At 39.6% G+C, this 19,559-nt stretch overlaps 1 protein-coding gene across 6 annotated transcripts in view; it reads right to left on the bottom strand.

Annotated features, from left to right (window-relative positions):
* Positions 1-19,559, bottom strand: part of LOC139131948 (glutamate receptor ionotropic, kainate 3-like) — a 66,837-nt gene that overhangs the window by 4,354 nt on the left and 42,924 nt on the right. For 3 of the 6 annotated variants that reach the window (XM_070698278.1, XM_070698282.1, XM_070698280.1), the window contains exons 2-11: positions 8,662-8,820; positions 7,604-7,861; positions 6,766-6,956; positions 6,064-6,117; positions 5,051-5,356; positions 4,530-4,634; positions 3,832-3,936; positions 3,327-3,536; positions 2,099-2,939; positions 1,634-1,866 (exon numbers count right to left, since the gene is read on the bottom strand). In XM_070698278.1, the coding sequence (XP_070554379.1) occupies positions 1,634-1,866; positions 2,099-2,939; positions 3,327-3,536; positions 3,832-3,936; positions 4,530-4,634; positions 5,051-5,356; positions 6,064-6,117; positions 6,766-6,956; positions 7,604-7,861; positions 8,662-8,820 (2,462 nt within the window). The remainder of the gene's footprint in view (positions 1-1,633; positions 1,867-2,098; positions 2,940-3,326; positions 3,537-3,831; positions 3,937-4,529; positions 4,635-5,050; positions 5,357-6,063; positions 6,118-6,765; positions 6,957-7,603; positions 7,862-8,661; positions 8,821-19,559) is intronic. The other 3 variants (XM_070698283.1, XM_070698279.1, XM_070698281.1) reach the window with 1 other exon arrangement.

Genomic DNA, 19,559 nt, shown 5'->3' with positions numbered 1-19,559 from the left:
CGTCCAACGTGACAATTCAAGACTTATCCGCCCGTTTGTAAGGCCCGTAGGAGTGGGTATTGAGACTGCAGTTGGTCTCGTGACTGCTCCAGTTGGCAGGACTGAAGACACGATGAACATCAGAAGCACAGTGTGCTATACTTACTATTGTTATTTACACCAATCATCAGCGTTTAATAGATTTTCCTACATCCACATATTATCATAAACCAGTAACGAAACGAGTTACGTCTGCAGCATAGAGGCTACCACATGATGTGTTTTTACATCATGTGACCGACCCCCTGTGACAGGTGAGGGGCATTGTATTAAAAGTAAGATTTTATCGAAGCTTGGCGCCTCCCGAAAATCTGTAACAAGTTTTCTAAAACACAGATTGACATGAATCCTTCTTAATGACAAACATATAAACTGGAAAATTATCTTTTAAGGTTATCATTGCAAAAAGTCGCAATATTATACCCGAAATAAATGTTAATTTCGTATGAGATGTATGATAGCGCGTGTGCTAGCGTGAGTGCTTCACGAACTCTACGGCGAGTGGAGAGGGCGCAATCAGAATTGTAACATCCGTAGCTCGGTTATTGAACTAATCTTTTTGAGATTGGGGATTTAGCCGAGCGGTCTGTCTGTTGGCCTCTGCGCTAGGTGATTGGGTGCCGTGCGTTGTGGGTTCGAGTCCCGGTTGAAACCATCGTATTCGTACAGTCATTTGACACATCATAATTTGAAAAATAATATAGCTGGCTATGAATTTAAGGATAAGCTTAGGCATAGACATACCAACCAGGGGAAATAAACTATGATGAGTTTAGGCATAGAGATACCAACCAGGAGAAATAATTTCACGTTTGCGCATGCTCTCACCCCCTCTGCTGTTGCATTTATTTCAATTCAATCAAACCCTGTTTTGCGCTCGTTTGTCCTGCTTCCACGATTAATAGACGAGCCATTATCGACTGTTTTGTGACTATTCCGACTTTCACTGCATTACTCGACGCGGAAACCGCCAGCTGACGACATCAAGGAAGTGGATGTTTCCCAAGGGCCCAGCCAATTCAGATATGTTCCGACGCTAGCTGCCTTCTGAAGGCGCCGGTCTATCCAGATATGCAGACTGGCGGCGAATTCTTACACTCATTGTATTATCTGAGTTAGAAGAATACATGTGAGCTTGGAGTGGAGTTTTCTCGTCGACCAAAGTGCTGGATGTGATACGCCTACTGCCCGCTGTTTTGAAGGTTCGCAAAGGGTCACACTATTAACCTTCAATAGAACTGAAGTAAACTGAACTTTGAAGTGTGTCAAAACCTCAGTTCAAAAAGACCCACTTTACGTATTTAATCTATGCTGGCATCTAGCACGCCTGAATAGCGTTCTTTCCACTGGAATGGTTTTCCTCATGTCACCTTAAAATACTTCTTTTAACCTCACTGCCCTCAGTAACAATCGTGAAATCTTTTAACAATCAAGCGCTACTTTACCAAATACTCCATTTCGCTTATCAGGAAAAAAGTTAAAGGCAAGATAGTTGTCTAATAACATAGTAACAAGTCTTCCCTCTGCGTGCGATAGCTCGTTGCATTCACCTCCCCCCCCCCCACAATACCCATATCAGTCTGATTTTGCTCACCTGTGCCGCCCTTCTTTTCTTCCTCTGTTTTATTTGGTTTTTCCTCAGGTAAACTAGGTTTTCTATGAGGGAAGTTAAGAGTCCCAGGCCAGCACCAGCACCCACCACACAGAACATACCAGAAAACTGGTCAAAACCAAGTTGCGTTGGGATGTCGCTTGTGCCCACCATTTCGGTTTTCGGACACTCGCCGCGGTCCGTCCACCATTTCTTTTGAATATTTTCGAGAAAACCTTGTAAGAAAAAACAAAAAACAAAAGAAAACTCGAGATATTATTCAGTTATGTGAATCAATAAGAGGACAAAATATTGAATTGCTTTTTTCGTATAATCATAAACCCTAGTTTTTCTCTAGGGTCTGTGGTATAAGCAATTAAACAACTGACGAATTCATTTCTGTGTCAAAAGTGGATTATATGCCCCATCGAGATAACTTTAATAGCGACGGTCAGTCCGATAACTCACCTTTTTCTCGAAGCTTTAGCACAGCTATGGTAAAGTCGTCTCGGTATGGCGCCCCCATAGGCAGGCCGATACCATACCCTTTCAGGTCAAAAGTACTGCCCACTGTCATCAAATCACACGGCTGCTTTTGCACTAAATATTCGTTGACAGTGGAGTCCCACAGCAGAGCGTAGCCCCCAGCTCTCACCCTTGCAACGCCATCAGATGTGTTTTGAACGATTGCTCCGGGCGTGGAGTCCATATATGAAAACATTCTATTGTATAAAAAGTTTTTGGAACTCGAGAAGAATGACAGCGGTTGACTGTTCACCACTGTACCATACATAATTTTTGATTGGGAAACTAAGTCTTCGACACTGCGAACTGGTGTATCCAGTCTTGTTATTGTCAGAAATGCCGCCATGTTGGCTGTGTATGACGTCACGAGAAACAGCGTGAAGAGCCACCACGTACCACCTACGACTCTCGCAGCGGTCGATTTGGGAGAGTAATCGACACCCTGTTGCATAAATGATCCGAAACACCACCACAAACTGTTCAGATAGTCCAAATTTCCAGCATCGGCCTTTGCAACTATTCCTCGGTCCGACAGTCGCTTCCACTCGTAGGGGCTAGTCCTATTGATGGTGAACAATATGAAACTGATTGACAAATAGGTTGCGATGACAGACACCCAAACGATGTTACTCAGGGGTTGCAGGAAGGCAAAATATCCTGGTTTAGCTTCACCTGGCTTCTTTATGAGCACGCTGATCCCGAGGGTCATGTATGGTTTGGTGAAGTCTATAGCTTGCTCCCGCTCTGAACTGATGGTCAGCGGCGCCACGGCCAAATCAGCCTTCTTTTGGTAATGCAAAGTAACAACATGTAAACATGGAAAGAAAAGCTTGTTAGGCACAAAAGTATACGTGTTTCAAAAGAAACCAATTTAAAGATTTATTGTTTCTTATAGATGCTGAGTGTGTTGTCTCATCCAACCCGTCCAATATACCTGATTTACGGTCGAACATACACTACCTGAAATGTAACATGACATTCTCCGGCATTGACCGTGTACCGAGGATTGTCATGATGTACTGACTTTGAATGATGTATTTTACAATAGTCTATCTATAAAATCTCATTGAAATATTTTAGCTGAGGGAACAACGGATGAGGTAATGCCGATGAAAAAAGCACAATAATTATGAAAACGAAACCCTCTGCACCGGACATAGCCTATACTTACGTTATCTTGCAGTTCTCGCACCAGTCCGTTCCACTCGCCATTTTCATCCATGGAACCAAATTTGCCATCTTTGACCAGCTCCAACTCGAATTTGAAATCCATCATTTCGGAAAGTGCATATAGCATATCAATACAGTAACCCTCATAGCGATCGGCACCAGTCAAGCCTTTCTCATCAGCGTTGTGACGTTCCATTATGAAAGGCTCCTCCTGAAAATGATCAGTCATTTCCATGTGAATAAAGTTCTACAACCGAGAAGGGTGCGCTTATCGAACTCAACAAACTCTGAAAAAAACATGATGCAAAAATCCATGATTCCTGCCAAATGATGTTTTTGACATTCTGTAAATTATGTATTAAATAGGCGAGTGTCAAAAAAGTTTGCTTTTCTTTTAAATTTCGCTAACTGCCTATGAAGTCGTTTAATTCATTTTAAGAAAAGCTACAATTCTGGTGTCTCAGCAAACATTCAGCTCTGACTAAAGTTTACAACAGCTGACTTACGATTATTGTGGTTACGCGTAAAGGCTGGCTTCCGAAGACGAATGTTCCATTTCGCCGGGAAGCTATAAGACGCAATGGATCTGTGTCTTTGGTCCATATCCCCATCTGTTGACAATCAAATTTACAATTAGTAATCCGTTACTTCTTGTTGGAACAGCGTATCGACAGAGTTTACAAAGACGAGTGTAAAGATTTATTGTGTAACTAACAAGAAGCAAGAAGTTCTTTTGCAAAACAAATAAGATTGGGCTACGCTCACCGGTCCCAAAGTTGCCTATTCGACGACCTTGTACTGTTTCCCTCTTCGTGAAAAGAAGGATTTTAGAGATTCTTGATGGCATTGTAAAAAAGTGCTGCATTTATTCTAACGACGTTGTATGACTGAACGACATGTGTTTGTTTGCCGTATACTAGTGTGCCGTAAAGATTGTAAAGAGTAAAGATTGTAAAAGTTTGCGTTCGGAGAAAAGGCGACACTTATTGTATGCTTGGAATTAACCCGGATTAGGACAGATGCTACTCATTAACGCGCTAAACTTGAAATTATAGGGGTTTTCATCGACTACAAATTATCTTACTGTAAAAAGGAAAAATACACACAATAAAGTTTTAAGAGGGTAATAACGTTGATGAAGCCAATTTAAGATTAATCGTGACCGCGCTAAAACTGGTGAAGTTGGTGTTACTCAAAGACCTACCGGTTGAAGTCCTTTATCGTTCAATCCAAGTATTGTCAGTTCAATGTCGTCACGCGTTGCATTTCTTGTAAAATTGACAACTCCCGTGAGACCTTCAAATTGTACCTGTAAAGCATTCAAATCAGAGGATGCACGAAAACCAGAATTAACACGATTGGAATTAATTTGGGATTATTGGATTTTCATATTTTTCAAATTCCTCAAAAGTGTTAGGTGCCGTACAGCTGAATGTTCCAATATCGCAAATTACTCATAAAAACAAGTGTGTAATATAAAAAGAAAAGCAGATGAGATTACATTTGTAGATTAAATCGACATTACTTCACCATCCAATTATCCCTAATTAGTTCTAATCGTGTTAATTGTTAAACATTCTTGGAGAAAATGTGTGATATTGAAAAAAAGATAAAAGACGATACTTTCATGATGACGTTGTAAACCTTGAAGTTGCTCTCGGTGAATCAATGACACGCCCTTTTGGAAAGTTTGCTTAGGAAATAATTTTTTAAAATTTCGATTACCTCTTTGAAATATTTCATAATTTTTGCGCCATTGTCGACGACTTCAATCTCCTTTCCCGAGCACATTTTCGTCTGCGTGCGAATTGTTCGACCGTCTTTCACCATGTTCTCCAGGGCCTGGGCCAACGCGCGAATTGCGTCATATACCAACATTTCCTGCAGGCCGTTTTCTTTGTTGAGTGAGGTAAGCCAGTCTCCGTGAATGCTATAAGGGGCTGTGTTGTGCAAACTAGCCTGACCGAGGGCAAACATAGTCAGATTCACTTGACTGTACTGAAACTCTTCAATGTTGGCGAAAGACGCTTGCTACAAAGGAAATATACGATATCGACAATGTTAATCGTCTACTATGAATTAGCTTGTGGAAAAGTGCTTTTCCGGTGACCCGACCGGACCTGTTCCATTTGAAACGCCTATGCCATTTTTTCTACATATTCAAATATAATTCGTGTATCAGAAAAATTCAGAAAAATAAATTACGAAGTTCTCATCAGATTTACCTCATTTTTAGCCGTTATCTTCATAATTTTTCCACATTATATGTTCACTGGCTACCGTCACCTTGCTTTTCATATAAACATATATGTATGGCATATTGCTGCAGAGAGCGATCATAGCTCTTTATAGGCAAGGGACGTAACTCTAAATGTTACGCAGCAGGCCTTGAACAACTTACAGAAAACAGAAACATGACGATATACACATTTTCTTCACGTACGATGCAAACAAGTTCAAGTGGAGCATTGAAAGACTTATTTGAATAAAACAATTGTTCGCTACTAGTAGAATGCAACAACTTGTTTTAAAAACACATCACGACCGATGCAAAATTCCATGATCTGAAAGCTTTTTCCGACAGACAGAATCTTAAAGAATCCTTGAATTGTGTTTCAATAGAATTTCACTGTTTATAGGCGAGAAGACGTGATATATCTTTTTAAAACTGGGGGAGGGGCGCCAATATCAAATGTCGATGCGCTACCGATGGAGGGCGAGATTTCCCAGATACTCACCAGGTCAGTGAACACCCAACTGTATCGAATATTCACCATCGCTAGTCGCATTGCCTGTGAAAAGAGAGTTGTGTAGTAAATTGTTAGAATTAGCCACCATCAGAAAGACGTTACAACTGTGCCTTAATGTTAAAATTGATCCCTTGCCATGACCAAACATTTATCCTTGTTTTTCCGTTACATTCAAATTTTGGCTAAATTTCACCCAACTCCTGCACAATGGCATCAATGGAATATTGTGCAACCTAATTATCGCACCTGTTACCATCAACAAGTCAAACTGAACTATAGTTATTAACGAATCTAAGGCGCGAATAATTAACAGTTTTTTACTCGAACACGATTGGAACTAATTTGGGATAATTGCATCTTAATATATTTAAAATTTCTCAACATTGTTAGGTGCCCTGTGGCTGAAAGTTGTAATATTACAAATTACTCATAAAAATAATTGTTTAACTTAAAAAGAAAAGCAGATGAGCTTACATGTTCAGATTAAACTGACATTACTTCACCATCCAATTATCCCAGATTAGTTCAAATCGTGTTCTCTGTTCTAAAGTCATTATGTCTTTAAAGCGGTAAAATCTTAAGCTGCCATCATCCAAGTCCAAGTCCAAGTTTCCCCTTAGGAACGTGAAATGTATCGTTTATCAAAATAGCTCTTTAAAATTGTGCGGTGATCACGTGATTGATACTCACATAACGAAGAACTAATGGTATAATACTGTGATGGCAGTGTGCTACGATCTGTCTGATGCCGGAACTTCTGACGTCTTGGAGAACGTCCATTATCACGGACTCTCCAAGCGCCCTGATTGATATCTTTTTAACTTTAATCTTCCAACTTTCGCGTCCGGAGGCCATGAAAAAGTACTCCAGATCCCTAAATCCTAGGCAGAATGGAAATGAAACCAGGTAAGCGGCGCTTTGTATATGTTAGATTCTGCAGGGGCAATGTCACTATGAAATAGGTGAAACTCAAAATGTGAGCTTGCCTAAGCTGAAAGAAGCGACGAAAACTAAGAAAAAATACCAGAATACTTTGCAGGAGTGGAGCAATAAAAAATAGTGTGAAACGTCTCTTTCTAACGGCCGAAAATTTTGGAAGGGGCGAAAAATGTGATAGGTGTCACCTCATACAGGACGACCACCTGTTGATCGTAAGTTCATTCTGGTGAGAGTCGTCATCAGGCGCAACTCGATGATACTATTTTATCCAACGGTTGCCAAAGCAAGGGTTTTCCACTTTAAAACCCAAATACTGGTATATTTCACGCTATTTCCACGATGATCGTTTCAAACTAACGCTGGGGCATGTTGTAGCTTAGCGATGTGTGTCCACTCGTCATTACATACGTGCACAAGAAATCAGAACGGAGCTTCAAAAAATATTTGACATAATATTATTACTCAGTGAAAATAACATATCAGCGAGATTTCCGGAGCGTCTGTTGGTAGGAATAAAATTGAATGAAAACAGCCAACAGTCAGAATGGCAGGCTATTCTTTCAAGAAATAACATGAGGTTTAATCTTACCTAATATATCGTCATAAACGATTACGAAGTCTTTCCAGTCGTAATAAGTCAACACGTCCATCAACGCATGCGTGAAGAGGCGTTGGCTTGGAAACATGCTAATCGTATATGGCGTTGCTATGTCATCGATAAAGAAATGGTCGGCGATGATTGTCGGAATTTCAAGATGGTGAGTTATGTAGAATATGTCCTTCAAATGCGATTTGCAGGAATCACTGACCATTATTGCAGCGACATTGTCAGACACCAAGTCACACGCTGCGATGACAAAAGGAAAAAATGAACGCTATGCAGTGAGAAAATATTTTGAGATTAAGGAACAGTGGTCTTGCAGACACAATTAGGTGCAAAAATAGAAATAATATTATAAGAGATTGATGGACGAATTTATGTTCAAAATGATTCATGATACAGTGTCAATGGATGCAATAAACTAATAATCATCAATCAATGACGTCATATTTTCAAAAGCAAACATTTAACAAACATTATTAGGATGGGCAAATTGTTCCTCACAAATGTCATCTCTGTACTTACCTCCTGGCACTGTTTGAAGAATATTTTTCACTAAGATAAAGAGATTTAACTTAAAATGTGTCCTTATCTAACTTTCCTTTCTCTACAGGGTTTGTTAAAGAGTGAAAAATTACACTCAATCTTTCATGACCATCGATGATACATACACTTCTCCATTGTTTTGAAATATTAAAAATATTTACTTGTCTCTGTGAAATATTCCGATATTATAGAGATAAGTAAGTAAGTAAGTAAGAAAAAGAAGAAGAATATCTTGTAATTTTTCTCGACACTAAAGCAGAATGCATCGATGACCTATCCCTAAACATTTCCTGGCGTTGTAAATGAATGGAGTGAACATAATTTCGTTGAATTTTCCGATTCGATGAAAGTTCACCGAAAAATGCCTCCAAGCTGAATGCAAAGTCTTCAAACGGGGTTGTTGTGACAAATAGATTTTGTCATCAACACTTTGCGATAATAGTCATCTCCAGGAAATTTTTAATGGGCAAATTGTCTATCGTCTCTGATTTAAGACTTACCACTGATCGCCCGCTTTAGAAGTGGATACGAATCAAAGTATTTCTGTAAACCAAATAACGTCACATCCTTTAGAGTTTGGTTGTCCTTGTTTACGTACTCCAGTGCCTTGCTGACCGAGTGTCTGACGATGGTGGCGTTTCTGTCACAATAGACAACACCTGCGACAAAAAAATGAAATGTTTTCTAACTGTAATCACGAACAAAATGTCGTCTTATAAATCAAACATGACGCTAAAGCGCGTAGCTATAAGTCGGTAATTGTTTGGCGCAAAATACATGCTTACGATCGTTGATGTAATCAAATTTATCGCCATGATCTGCAACGTTGTTGAAAAAATAGTCTACAATGCCTAATCTACCTCATTCTGAATGTTGTAAAATTTCGTACTGTCATTGAAGTGGTTTGCCGGTTCTTTGCCTTTAAAGACTCTAATTTTCCGGTTCTGTTCACATGGTTTCGCTTCATTTTGTAAGAAGAAATTTGTTCCAATTGAACCCTTTTGAAAGAGCGAATGTAGATCTTTCGCCGTTCAATGCTTAGTTTTCAATACAACACCATACCTCCATGTCGTATACTCAGACTGTTTATTCCGTAGTAACTGTGTGCAGTCGTTCATGGTGGAAACGGTGTAATAATGTAAATAATATCCATTGCAGATCAAATCCAATCGACGCAGATGGGTCAACCTTGCGGTCGACAGATATGAGACGGAAAACGAACACACAGCCTCGTTCGCACGAGTGGTGTGAGTTTGTGCATGGCGTCGAGTATATTAGTTTTACGGACCTAAAATTTAGTAATGGTATGGAACAGTGCTGTCTCATGTATACGGTTGGTTTATAGATTGAAATTAATTCAAAATTTAAAAATATCAAATCGACGACCATCTGGATCTTGGTGATTTAACATCAGCAAGATTATGGTAACGACCGCGACGCGATGGCGATGACACGACACGAAAACTACCCCGCTGGGAGCTCGAATCAAAAGTTAGAGTAGGAAAGGATAAACCATGCTGATTTAGCTTCGGGTTGACTTCTTCCATTACATGGGCCGAATATAAGAATTCGTTTTATTTATCACCGCAGGTTACAATAGGCCTTCGGATGTCGAGACAGTTAAATTCCTGTGCTTGTGGTGAATTACAGAGAAATCCCTGCAGCAAATACTTCGTTCACTCGTTAAGGGCCAGTGGGCTATATCTGACAAATGTTACCTTGTCGATAACATATGTTTCGATTTAACACATTCGGGTTATCATCGTTGAAACTTTTGAACAATCAGAGGCATAGAGACCAGTATTACAAAATTCGATGTAACGACGGGCCTCGGCTAGACCAAAGGATGTACTTTGTAAAAGGTGTCGTAAAATACGATATGCCGATGGCATGGGCAACCCGTTGTCGTACAACTAATGGTACTAGAAACATTTTACAATGCTCGTTGAAATGGATTACAGTGCTATAAGAGAGTTAATCGTGACTTGCAAACTGGCGACAACCCTACATAACTGTATTACTGCGTTGGTTATTCGTTCTTGACGTGTTCAGTGCCGAATACCCTCCTCTAATACAAGTGTAGAAAGTTGATTTATTTCGTCTTTTTACCCGATGTCAAGCTGATAACAGAACATGATATTTGAATCATTACATTCCGAGAAATATATATTTAGAACTATCAATTTACCCAGACTGTACGTTCTTCTGCAATGTAATATAATGTAATGTAATGTTCTTCTGTTCTTTTGTGAGTTCTCCTTTTTAGTTTCAATAATTGTTAACTGAACAAAGTCGCTTCAGTCGACACAATTGTAACCATCTTTGTCGGTGTCAGGTCAGAGTTCATTCACGTTGAACTGCCAACGATTTGTAGTTTTCAGTTTGTTTACTCGAACCTTGCTGCTTATCGGCCAAACTCTCTGTTTAGATAACGTGGTGTTCCATGACGCAACACTGAAAGTAGGTCTTTCTTTCATCCCACTTAGAGAAGTGAGAAAAGAAATTTAAAATCAGCCGATGGAGGAAACAATTCCCACGTCTAACAGACGGCGACTGTAACCCTAATGGCCCTGTTACACCTTGACGATTTAGCCAGCGTAGTGTCAACGTTTGAAAAATTTGGCAAATACGCTGGTGTACGTCGAATACATTATGGGTAATTATAACTTTTGTATAAGTTAAGAGCACGCTGAAGCACGCTGGTCTTGTGTGCATGCATAACTTCTCAACATACAGTGTATGGCTCATACGTCACCCACACGCGGGCCGTAAGTTGTATGTAGGTTATGCGCTCGTTGACACACGTTACTTGTAAGTTACTCATAAGTCGAAATGCGTCGAGATAATTGTCTAGCGTACCCAAAACGTATTTTTAACCTACGGGTATGTTATGAATACGCTATGTATACGCCCAAAATTGCAAAATACATCGTTAGCCAGCGTTGATACGTCGACATACACTTGCTAAATCGTCAAGGTGTGACAGGGCCCTAAGCTACAATATGCATAAACAAAGAGTTTCTGACAACCAAACGTGTCTCCTCATCATCTATAATACTGAATTAACAAAATATATTTTCTCCGTGTAATGTCCGTTTCCTACCGATTTTCAACATCTAGATTGTTTTTCTTGATTGGCATATTGGAACAATTTACCCCATGCCCAACAAATTTATCTCAGACTCCCACTGTCTGCATCCGTTTGCAAGTAATGTACATCACAGTAGCTTGCAAATTTCTCAGATATGCTGTGAATTTACAACCCATGAAACGAGATAGTATTTTATTGCATTAGATAGTGTAATAGAAAGGGCAAATAAATTCAGCTTTATTTTTCAAGTAAATATTTCTCACCATTTTTGAAAGCTAGTCATGTACAAAAGGAAACAGAGAATGCAACATGAAAGTGTGAAAATTCCATGCCATTCGTTCATTGGACGATAAACATTCTTTTAGGTTACAAACGAATATGTTCACCATGTCAATTGTTGTTTGCATTGTACGTTTGGAGGCAGTCAAATTCACACATGTAGTGCAAGTCAGTACTGTAAGTACTTGTGCAGACGTTGAGTCCCTCAATAAGTACATTGACGCTAACTTTAGTTTGAAATTAAAATCAGATAATAATAGGGAATGTTTCCGATGATGGGTTTTTAGAGGCTCACATTTGCCGATTCTGCGCCGTGCCTGCACTTTAGTTTTATCGGTTTAACTTTTTCTCCCTATCGATATACTAGCCATCGACTAAATTTTCCTCCATCTGAAGTTTTTTCATTATTGTCCACTTCGACTAAGCACCACGTTTAAAGGCACATTTCCATAGAATTGAGCGTTATTCATCTGAATTTACTTGTACAGTTTACCAAATTAAGGCAAGTGTAATGGTGAAGGAAGCATTTAAGTTCGACCTTCACTCACTAAACTGTTTAAAATAAAAGTTGTCCGTACAAAAGATTGACTCGCAGTCTTAGCGAGCAGATGGAGATTTTGTTTCGCCAGAGCCTCATTTTGCGAGAAATAAAATGAAGCTAGATTATGCACTCGAGCTAAGGTCACTCACAATCGCAATGCAATTAATTACCCTTTAACATACGGTCAATGCGACGATGAATCACACTGGGTATATACTAACGCATTTCAAGGACGCACCGGGTCACAAAGGGGGACGCGAGCTGACGCATTTTAAAGAGACGCACTGAGTCGAAATGAGGAATGCGCACATTGTCGCGACAACATATACGAGCTAGCGAATTTCAAGGACGCAAAGGGCTGAAGCCAGAGATTCAAACTTACGCAGTTGCCCACAGGGGCCAGCGAAAATGTCTATCCCCAGGATGGGGAAAGGGTAGGCGTGTCTTGGTCTCAGCGCAGGTTTCTTGTTGCCCTTATTTATTTTATTTTTATATGTTAGACTGTGGCATTGCCAATAAAGATTAATACCACCAATCTTGGGTGTTTTGGTCTTATCTCAGCACTTGTTTTGTAAACAGATAACCTTGCCAGTGAGTTCGTTTTGACTTTGTTAACGTTAATCCGGTGATTATCTTGTGACAGCAACCACAGATTAGGAACTTTTCGTGGCTTGCTTTGGCGCATTAAGCAATCAAACGCATCAGATAACAGATACAACATTAGTGAGAAAAGTTAGCGTAAAATTGTCCACAGTATGTGTAGGGATTGTGGATTGTCAAAGGACAAATGCACGAACAGTGAAGGAGAAAAAGAAATCTTTACAAAAGCTGTGCTAAGATAAGACCAAGACACCAAAAGTTGATGGTATAAATCCTCATCGGTAGTATCATTGTCCAACGTATTAGTATAAATAAACAATGGCAATGGCAGTGTGCTGAGACCAAGAAACCCTACCCCACCCACCTCTGAGGACGGACATTTTTTGCTGGTCCCTATGATTTGCTCGGCTGAGAAACACATCGGGTCGCGACGAGGAACAATCCATTTCTGTGCGCACTGGGTGGCAGCACATACAGTCTTTCCCTCAACTGTCAATGGTCGCACCAAAGCCTTCCAATTAGGAGGAGAGTCGACGTCACAACAACAACAAGGGACTTGATGCGTTTCAAAACCGCAGGGAATCGCAATAGCCATGCTATAAATCATATTTCAAAGATGTAAATGTTTACTTAAATTGTCATGGTGGCATAGTGCACTATTAAAAGTTGAATTTTTATTATTGGTCGCACTACTGTTCCTACGTATTAGATTAAAATAAACGATAGCAACAAGAAACGTGCACCGAGATCAAGAAACCCCTGCGCCGCCCCACCTCTGAAGACGGACATTTTTGCTGGTCCCTATGATTTGCTCGGCTGAGAGACACATTGGGTCGCAACGAAGAACAATCAACTTTTGTGCACACTGGGTCGCAGCACATCCAGTCTTTCCCTCAACTGTCAAGATGCAAACAAACGCCTTAAATTTACGAGTAGAGTCGCAACAACAAGGGACTTGATGCGTTTCAAAACCGCAGGGAATCGCAATAGCCACGCTTTGAATCATATTTCAAAGATGTAACCCCGTTTACTTAAATTTTCATAGTTCGCTATTAAAAGTTAAATACTAATTATTAGGCCCACAACAGTTTTCCGATGTCCATTTTTCCCTAGGTCGGAGCTTTTTAAAGGAAGAGGCATCTTAAGATGAATTAGAAATTTCCAGATCATAAAGAAATAACATTTATAATTCACGGCGATGATTAAGGTAGAATACGCCGCGGGGACAAATATTCGGTCTCTCAAACTTTTCCAGTTATTCTTTTTTGATCTACCACTCGTGGGGGGGGGGGGGGCTCATTTTGAAGCTCTTGGTGTAAGAAAACCTTTTACCGTCTTAGTGTTTCGAAAATAGAAAATTTAATTTTTACCCCATAGAGTTAACACAGGAATGGCGGCCATTTTGAATTTCAAATATCGGTAAATCTTGGGTTACTTGTTTCTGTAGCTCTATAATTTGCACGGTGAACCCTCATTTTTATTTTTGATTTTGAAAGAAAACGGCTAAAAGATTCCTTGAGGAAAGAAAACAAAAGTTTAAGTCTTTCACTTTCGAGGCAAATGTAGCCAACAAATTACGCATATCTCTTATCTGTCTTAATTTGGCAATTTACTGTCGAGCAAATCCCCCTAAAACACCCATAGAGATGTCAGCTGCAACTTGAAACGCGTCGGTCATGTTTCTCTTTAATTAAAGAGATTTTTTATTTTATTTATTTATTTATTTATTTATTTATTCATTCATTCTGACATCCAACAGGCATAGCCCAATAACTGGATGCAAACAAAGAAGAAATAATACAAGAAATAGACAAATAACAACATGCAGAAACCAACTAAAAAAAAGGGCACTAAAAAAGTAACAACAGAGACTGACAAACATCAAAAACTCTCGATAGAAAAATGACTGTCAGCAAGAGATAATAAAACAGATGACACCTGGGTTTTAAAAGCACTAAAACTGGTAAACAAATCAATATCAAAACGATAGACACTATTTAAAAGTGTCATTGCCCGATATGAAAAACAATATTTTGACAGATTAACGCGTTGATTTGGTATACGGAAAAGGTCAGAAGACCTGAGACGCCGTGGGGGCACATAGAAATTGAAGGAGCTATTAATATCTGGGCAATCGGTAATGAAATTGACACACTTGTGGATAAAACAAAGATCTAAAACTTGACGACGAATGAAAAGAGGCGAAAGTTTAAAATAAGAACATAATGTAAAATAATTATCAGCATTGTACTCCGCTCCCTCCGTAAAACAAAGAAATTTAATAAATTTCTTCTGAACTCGTTCAATTCTATCAAAGCACGAGTTCTGGTGTGAAGACCACACGACCGAACAATACTCAAGGATTCTCCTAACAAGTGCAATGTAAATACTTTTGATGGCAGTGGTATTAGTAAAGTCGCAGCAAGTCCGTTTAATAAAACCGACCAATCTTTTTGCTTGGCAGTTATTGAGAAAAACATCTCTAAAACTGTAATTTTAACACTTTAGCAGGAGCAAAAGTTATTGCATCCGAATTAACAAACCCTACAAGCACTTTAACAAAAGACTGTCCAGATTGTTCACGTGAGCGGGATAACCACTGCTACAGTTATGCTGCCGAGTTGAAAATATTCCCAAAAGTTGTAACTGACAATCGCTGTGTATTGCACACACCGATTATTAAGTGACCAGATGGTACCATACAGCCAAATCATATAGGCCAATCCGATACTTCAGTTTGAAGTTGTCTCGGTGCAGTCATTGGGCCGTGAGTAAGACTTTTCAAAGCCTAACACGGACACATTATGCAGAGTTATACCGCGTGATGATCACCGATTTATTTGATGGCGAACGTGTGGCTATGTTATGAATTTCTTTAACCGTTGGTCGTCATCTGGCGGGCTCTGACCTGCCATCAAACCCCTAACGGAATAGCCGTACCGTAGTGTTGACTCACAAATGCACAGACATTGATTTATAACAATTCGTAGCCCACAGGGAAGGATGGTATCCATGACTATGATATATATCGATGCATTTAAGTAAGTCCTGACATGACCTAATGCGATGCAACCTCCGTTGGACATACATGTATAGCTCCTGTTTTGTGAACATTAAGGCAGAGTGGTCCATTAACTGTGACTTTTAACGTATTCTTCAAATGTTTTTCATTTTCTACTCCCAAAAATCATGTCCAAATACCCAGTAAGTTTTGGGTTCATATCCAAACGAGAATTGACTGAATTTTATACCGTTAGTCACGTGATAGAGGGACCGTGCCTTAGTAGATAGTTTACTGGTTGACAGAATTTTCCCTAAGGCTATCTGAAACCTAGTGTAGCGATGTCTTCGTTGCTTTGATGAAGTTTGTGGGCTGTGTACAATATAGCAATTGCTTCATGAACCTTATTGTGTGGGGTGGTCAGAAAGATAGCAACAACTTATTATTGAACCACTCTTTTCTAAGGATAAGGATTTAGCCGAGTGGTTTTGACTGTGATGTCTTCGTTAGGGGAGGGGGCGCTAGGTGCCGTGCGTTGTGAGTTCGAATCCGATTGAAAAGTCACTGAATTATCCACGCGGTCTGTACGTTTGCAAACCCACGGTGATGGTATTTTAGACGGCAGTTTAGTTTGGACTAGCATTTATTTTTCAACGATAAAATTACATATATATTGCATTGCATTGGCAAAGTGAATACTTTATATTTCAATCAGGACTGACATCGAAAAGAATGTGGAAAATACCAAGAAAATGTACTTTTGTAGAACAAATACCATAAGAATATTATTAAAAATTAAAGCCGTTGTCACTTTGCTTGAGGTCTCGTCCGACTGTATTCCCTGATACGTCGTGTTGAGTATGTGCCACAACAGACAAATTGAATACAAAGGAACAACCAAAACGCACACATTAGTCGATTATTCAAGGACATACTATACCCCTAACAATGTCATAATTTATTTCGAGTTTTTAGAAATAAAATTGACATATCGTGAAATACATTTTTGAGGACTGACAATGTATTTTTTGACCTATTTGGTTATATCGTAACTCCAATCAACTTAGGTATCGTATCACAATTTTCAAGCATACATTAGGAAGGTTGATCTTGTGGATTGCTCATGGACGAGGCCAGGAAGAACCACACTTTAAACACAATAAACATATGGTCCATTCAAATAGGAGAAGAGTGTCGAGAATGAAACATGCGGAATGCTGATGACGGCGTGACAGATAACAGTGATTGAATCAATGTGTGACTAAACATGAATCCACAAAGTCGCGCGCTAATTGCTCGTAAGACAGAGCATTTATTGCATTGACAACAGAAGAAGACACATGAGGTTACACAACAGAATACTATACTACTGACAATATGAGTTTCTTTAGTAAAGCCATGTGAATGTAACGCGATCAGAATCGATGTGATAGTCCTTAACAGTGACAACGACAGGCTGATATAGAGTCCTAGGATGCCACCTAGGTAGTATTCATTTTTAACAAATTGTTGTGCAAACATCTCACATCAGTACAAGTACACATTGACTTCTTAAAGAGTATAAACAAAGCCTGACACGCTAAATTTTGATTAATCTACTTCAAATTATAGTTTTAGATCAAAGGCCTCGATCTTGCACACTTCAGTTGGCCAGGTAACGTGTAAAATGTCTTTTTCATATAAAAAGACATATTTCAATAAGTAGTGTCTACTGCACACATTTCGACTGGAGCACGCTGGACAAGCTGTCACCGATTACTAGGACAAGCTGCTTATACGGGGAACACGTAATTAGAAAGACCATTCAATGCTTGTGAAAACTGGTACACATCTTCCCAATGCCCCGACATTTGTAGATAACACAAAACGTTTGGTAACATGCCGTAGTCTTCATGTAGTCGGCATTCCTTTGAATTCACAAATATTTTGGATTAAATATGATTGACTTGGCCTCTATTACAAATTGATGTTTCTGTCAAACCGTCCACACTTGTGTGATGTCCTATCATAGAGTTGAAATCGGCAAGCTTCAGCGAATTTTAGTTTGAGCGGCATCCGCCCACATAATAAATCAAATGATACAATATCAAGATATGAGAGAGAGAGAGAGAGAGAGAGAGAGAGAGAGAGAGAGAGAGAGAGAGAGAGAGAGAGAGAGAGAGAGAGAGAGAGAGAGAGAGAGAGAGAGAGGAGAGAGAGAGAGAGGGGTGAGAGGGGGAGAGGGAAGGGGGGCGAGGGGAGCTAGAAAGAAATGGATGAAAGAGTGACATAACTTAATATACGAATCGAACATGGGACATGAGTAGCTCAGTGCAGTTCGCAGACTAACTACCTCCATGTCTTTGAAAGCATTATGCTCAAATGTGAGTTTCCATGGGGACTTAATCGCGTGATTTTAATATCAGGCGAGGCCTTGAAACGGTGTTAAACTATAAAACGAGGGTCTTACAGCATACTGGTAGCGGCACTACACGTTCAGTTTTTTAATAGTCTTAAATGATAACAACCTCTTCACATTATTCATTTTCAATTATAGCATTTTTTCAATTATTATCTGTATCTACTCGACTATGGGGGAAAAGAACATACTTAAACATATGTCGCTCTGAGACTGACAAACGCTGGCGTCTCTTTCTGTGTGCCCTGTCATTATATGAAACCCAGTTATTCTTGCAATTCCACATAGAAAATCTAGAGCTAGCAAATGTGTGAATACGCGTTATTGTATGAAAGTACATTCCGTGCTTCGGTTTGAATTGATAATTCTATTCTCTTTGTTCGGAATGGGACAGCACGTCACACATATTTCTCATCAATCACTTTGCAAATCCCCTTTCCAAAACTTGTTTGTACATTTTCATAGATGATGCTTTACCATCTATTGTGTATGCCATATGATTTCATCTGACGTTTACATCAGTGTGCTAGACTTGGTAAATAGCGGTATCTTTTCGCCCTCAATGGCTTTTGTCGAAGCAAACAACCCACTGATGTCTAATATAACATGGCAGAGAGAAATCGCTCGTGTACGCTGTCACGTGACTGAACCATTTTCAAATTACCAAATTGAAGGTGAAAATGAAAGAAAAATACCAAAGCAAGTAAAGTTTTGCTCTAACATTTAGAATATCTTCAAACTCTGACAGATACAGTATACTCACAATGTGTGATAATAATAAAAAAACGAATGTGAACCACAGTTTTCAAATTGAATGGTCCCGATAGTGTTCATTCTCCGCACGCCGTAATGTTTTATAAACGATTCATTATACACATTGTCCTAAGCAACCGTCGATGATCAAAACGGGCGATGTCAAAACAGGCGATGTGTTTCCAAGGCAAATCTGCTAATTAAACTATTATTAACTACAAACACCACTGACCGGATTATGTAAAGAAAACCGGTTGATCAAACGAAATCCCCGAATAACCGATTTACGTCTATCTGAAACACTCTCTCTACGTCTTACATATCTAAATGGCGTTTGGAAAGCTGAAATTCAGGAAGATAAAAATGGAAGAGGAGTATTTCATAGGAAATTGTCTCATGTGGAGTTTAAAATTAGACACACGTACTCGCATCACACATCACACGTCACTTCTGAACAGTGCATGCTGGGATTGAAGCGGGGTTGCACCGGCAGACGTAGAGTTTAGCACCTAGACGTGAGGGTTAGGACATGATGCAGGAAGGGGGTTGCTTCTGAGCGTGGCTGTTATTTCCTCATGCAATAATGCAGTAGACTGCCCCCATTTCGTTACACGTGTAACTTGAGGAACTGATTGTCATGCACGGAGACAGGGACGGTCAGTGTGTTTCGATTGAAAGCATCCAGGATAATGCCCTTAGTTTTCATGCGTCCACTGTAAACTATTTCTCTTTGAC

This window comes from Ptychodera flava, chromosome 4 (assembly GCF_041260155.1).
Source record: "Ptychodera flava strain L36383 chromosome 4, AS_Pfla_20210202, whole genome shotgun sequence".
Taxonomy (NCBI): domain Eukaryota; kingdom Metazoa; phylum Hemichordata; class Enteropneusta; family Ptychoderidae; genus Ptychodera; species Ptychodera flava.
The sequence above is the reverse complement of the archived record's forward strand: the minus strand, read 5'-3'. Positions and strand labels throughout refer to the sequence as shown.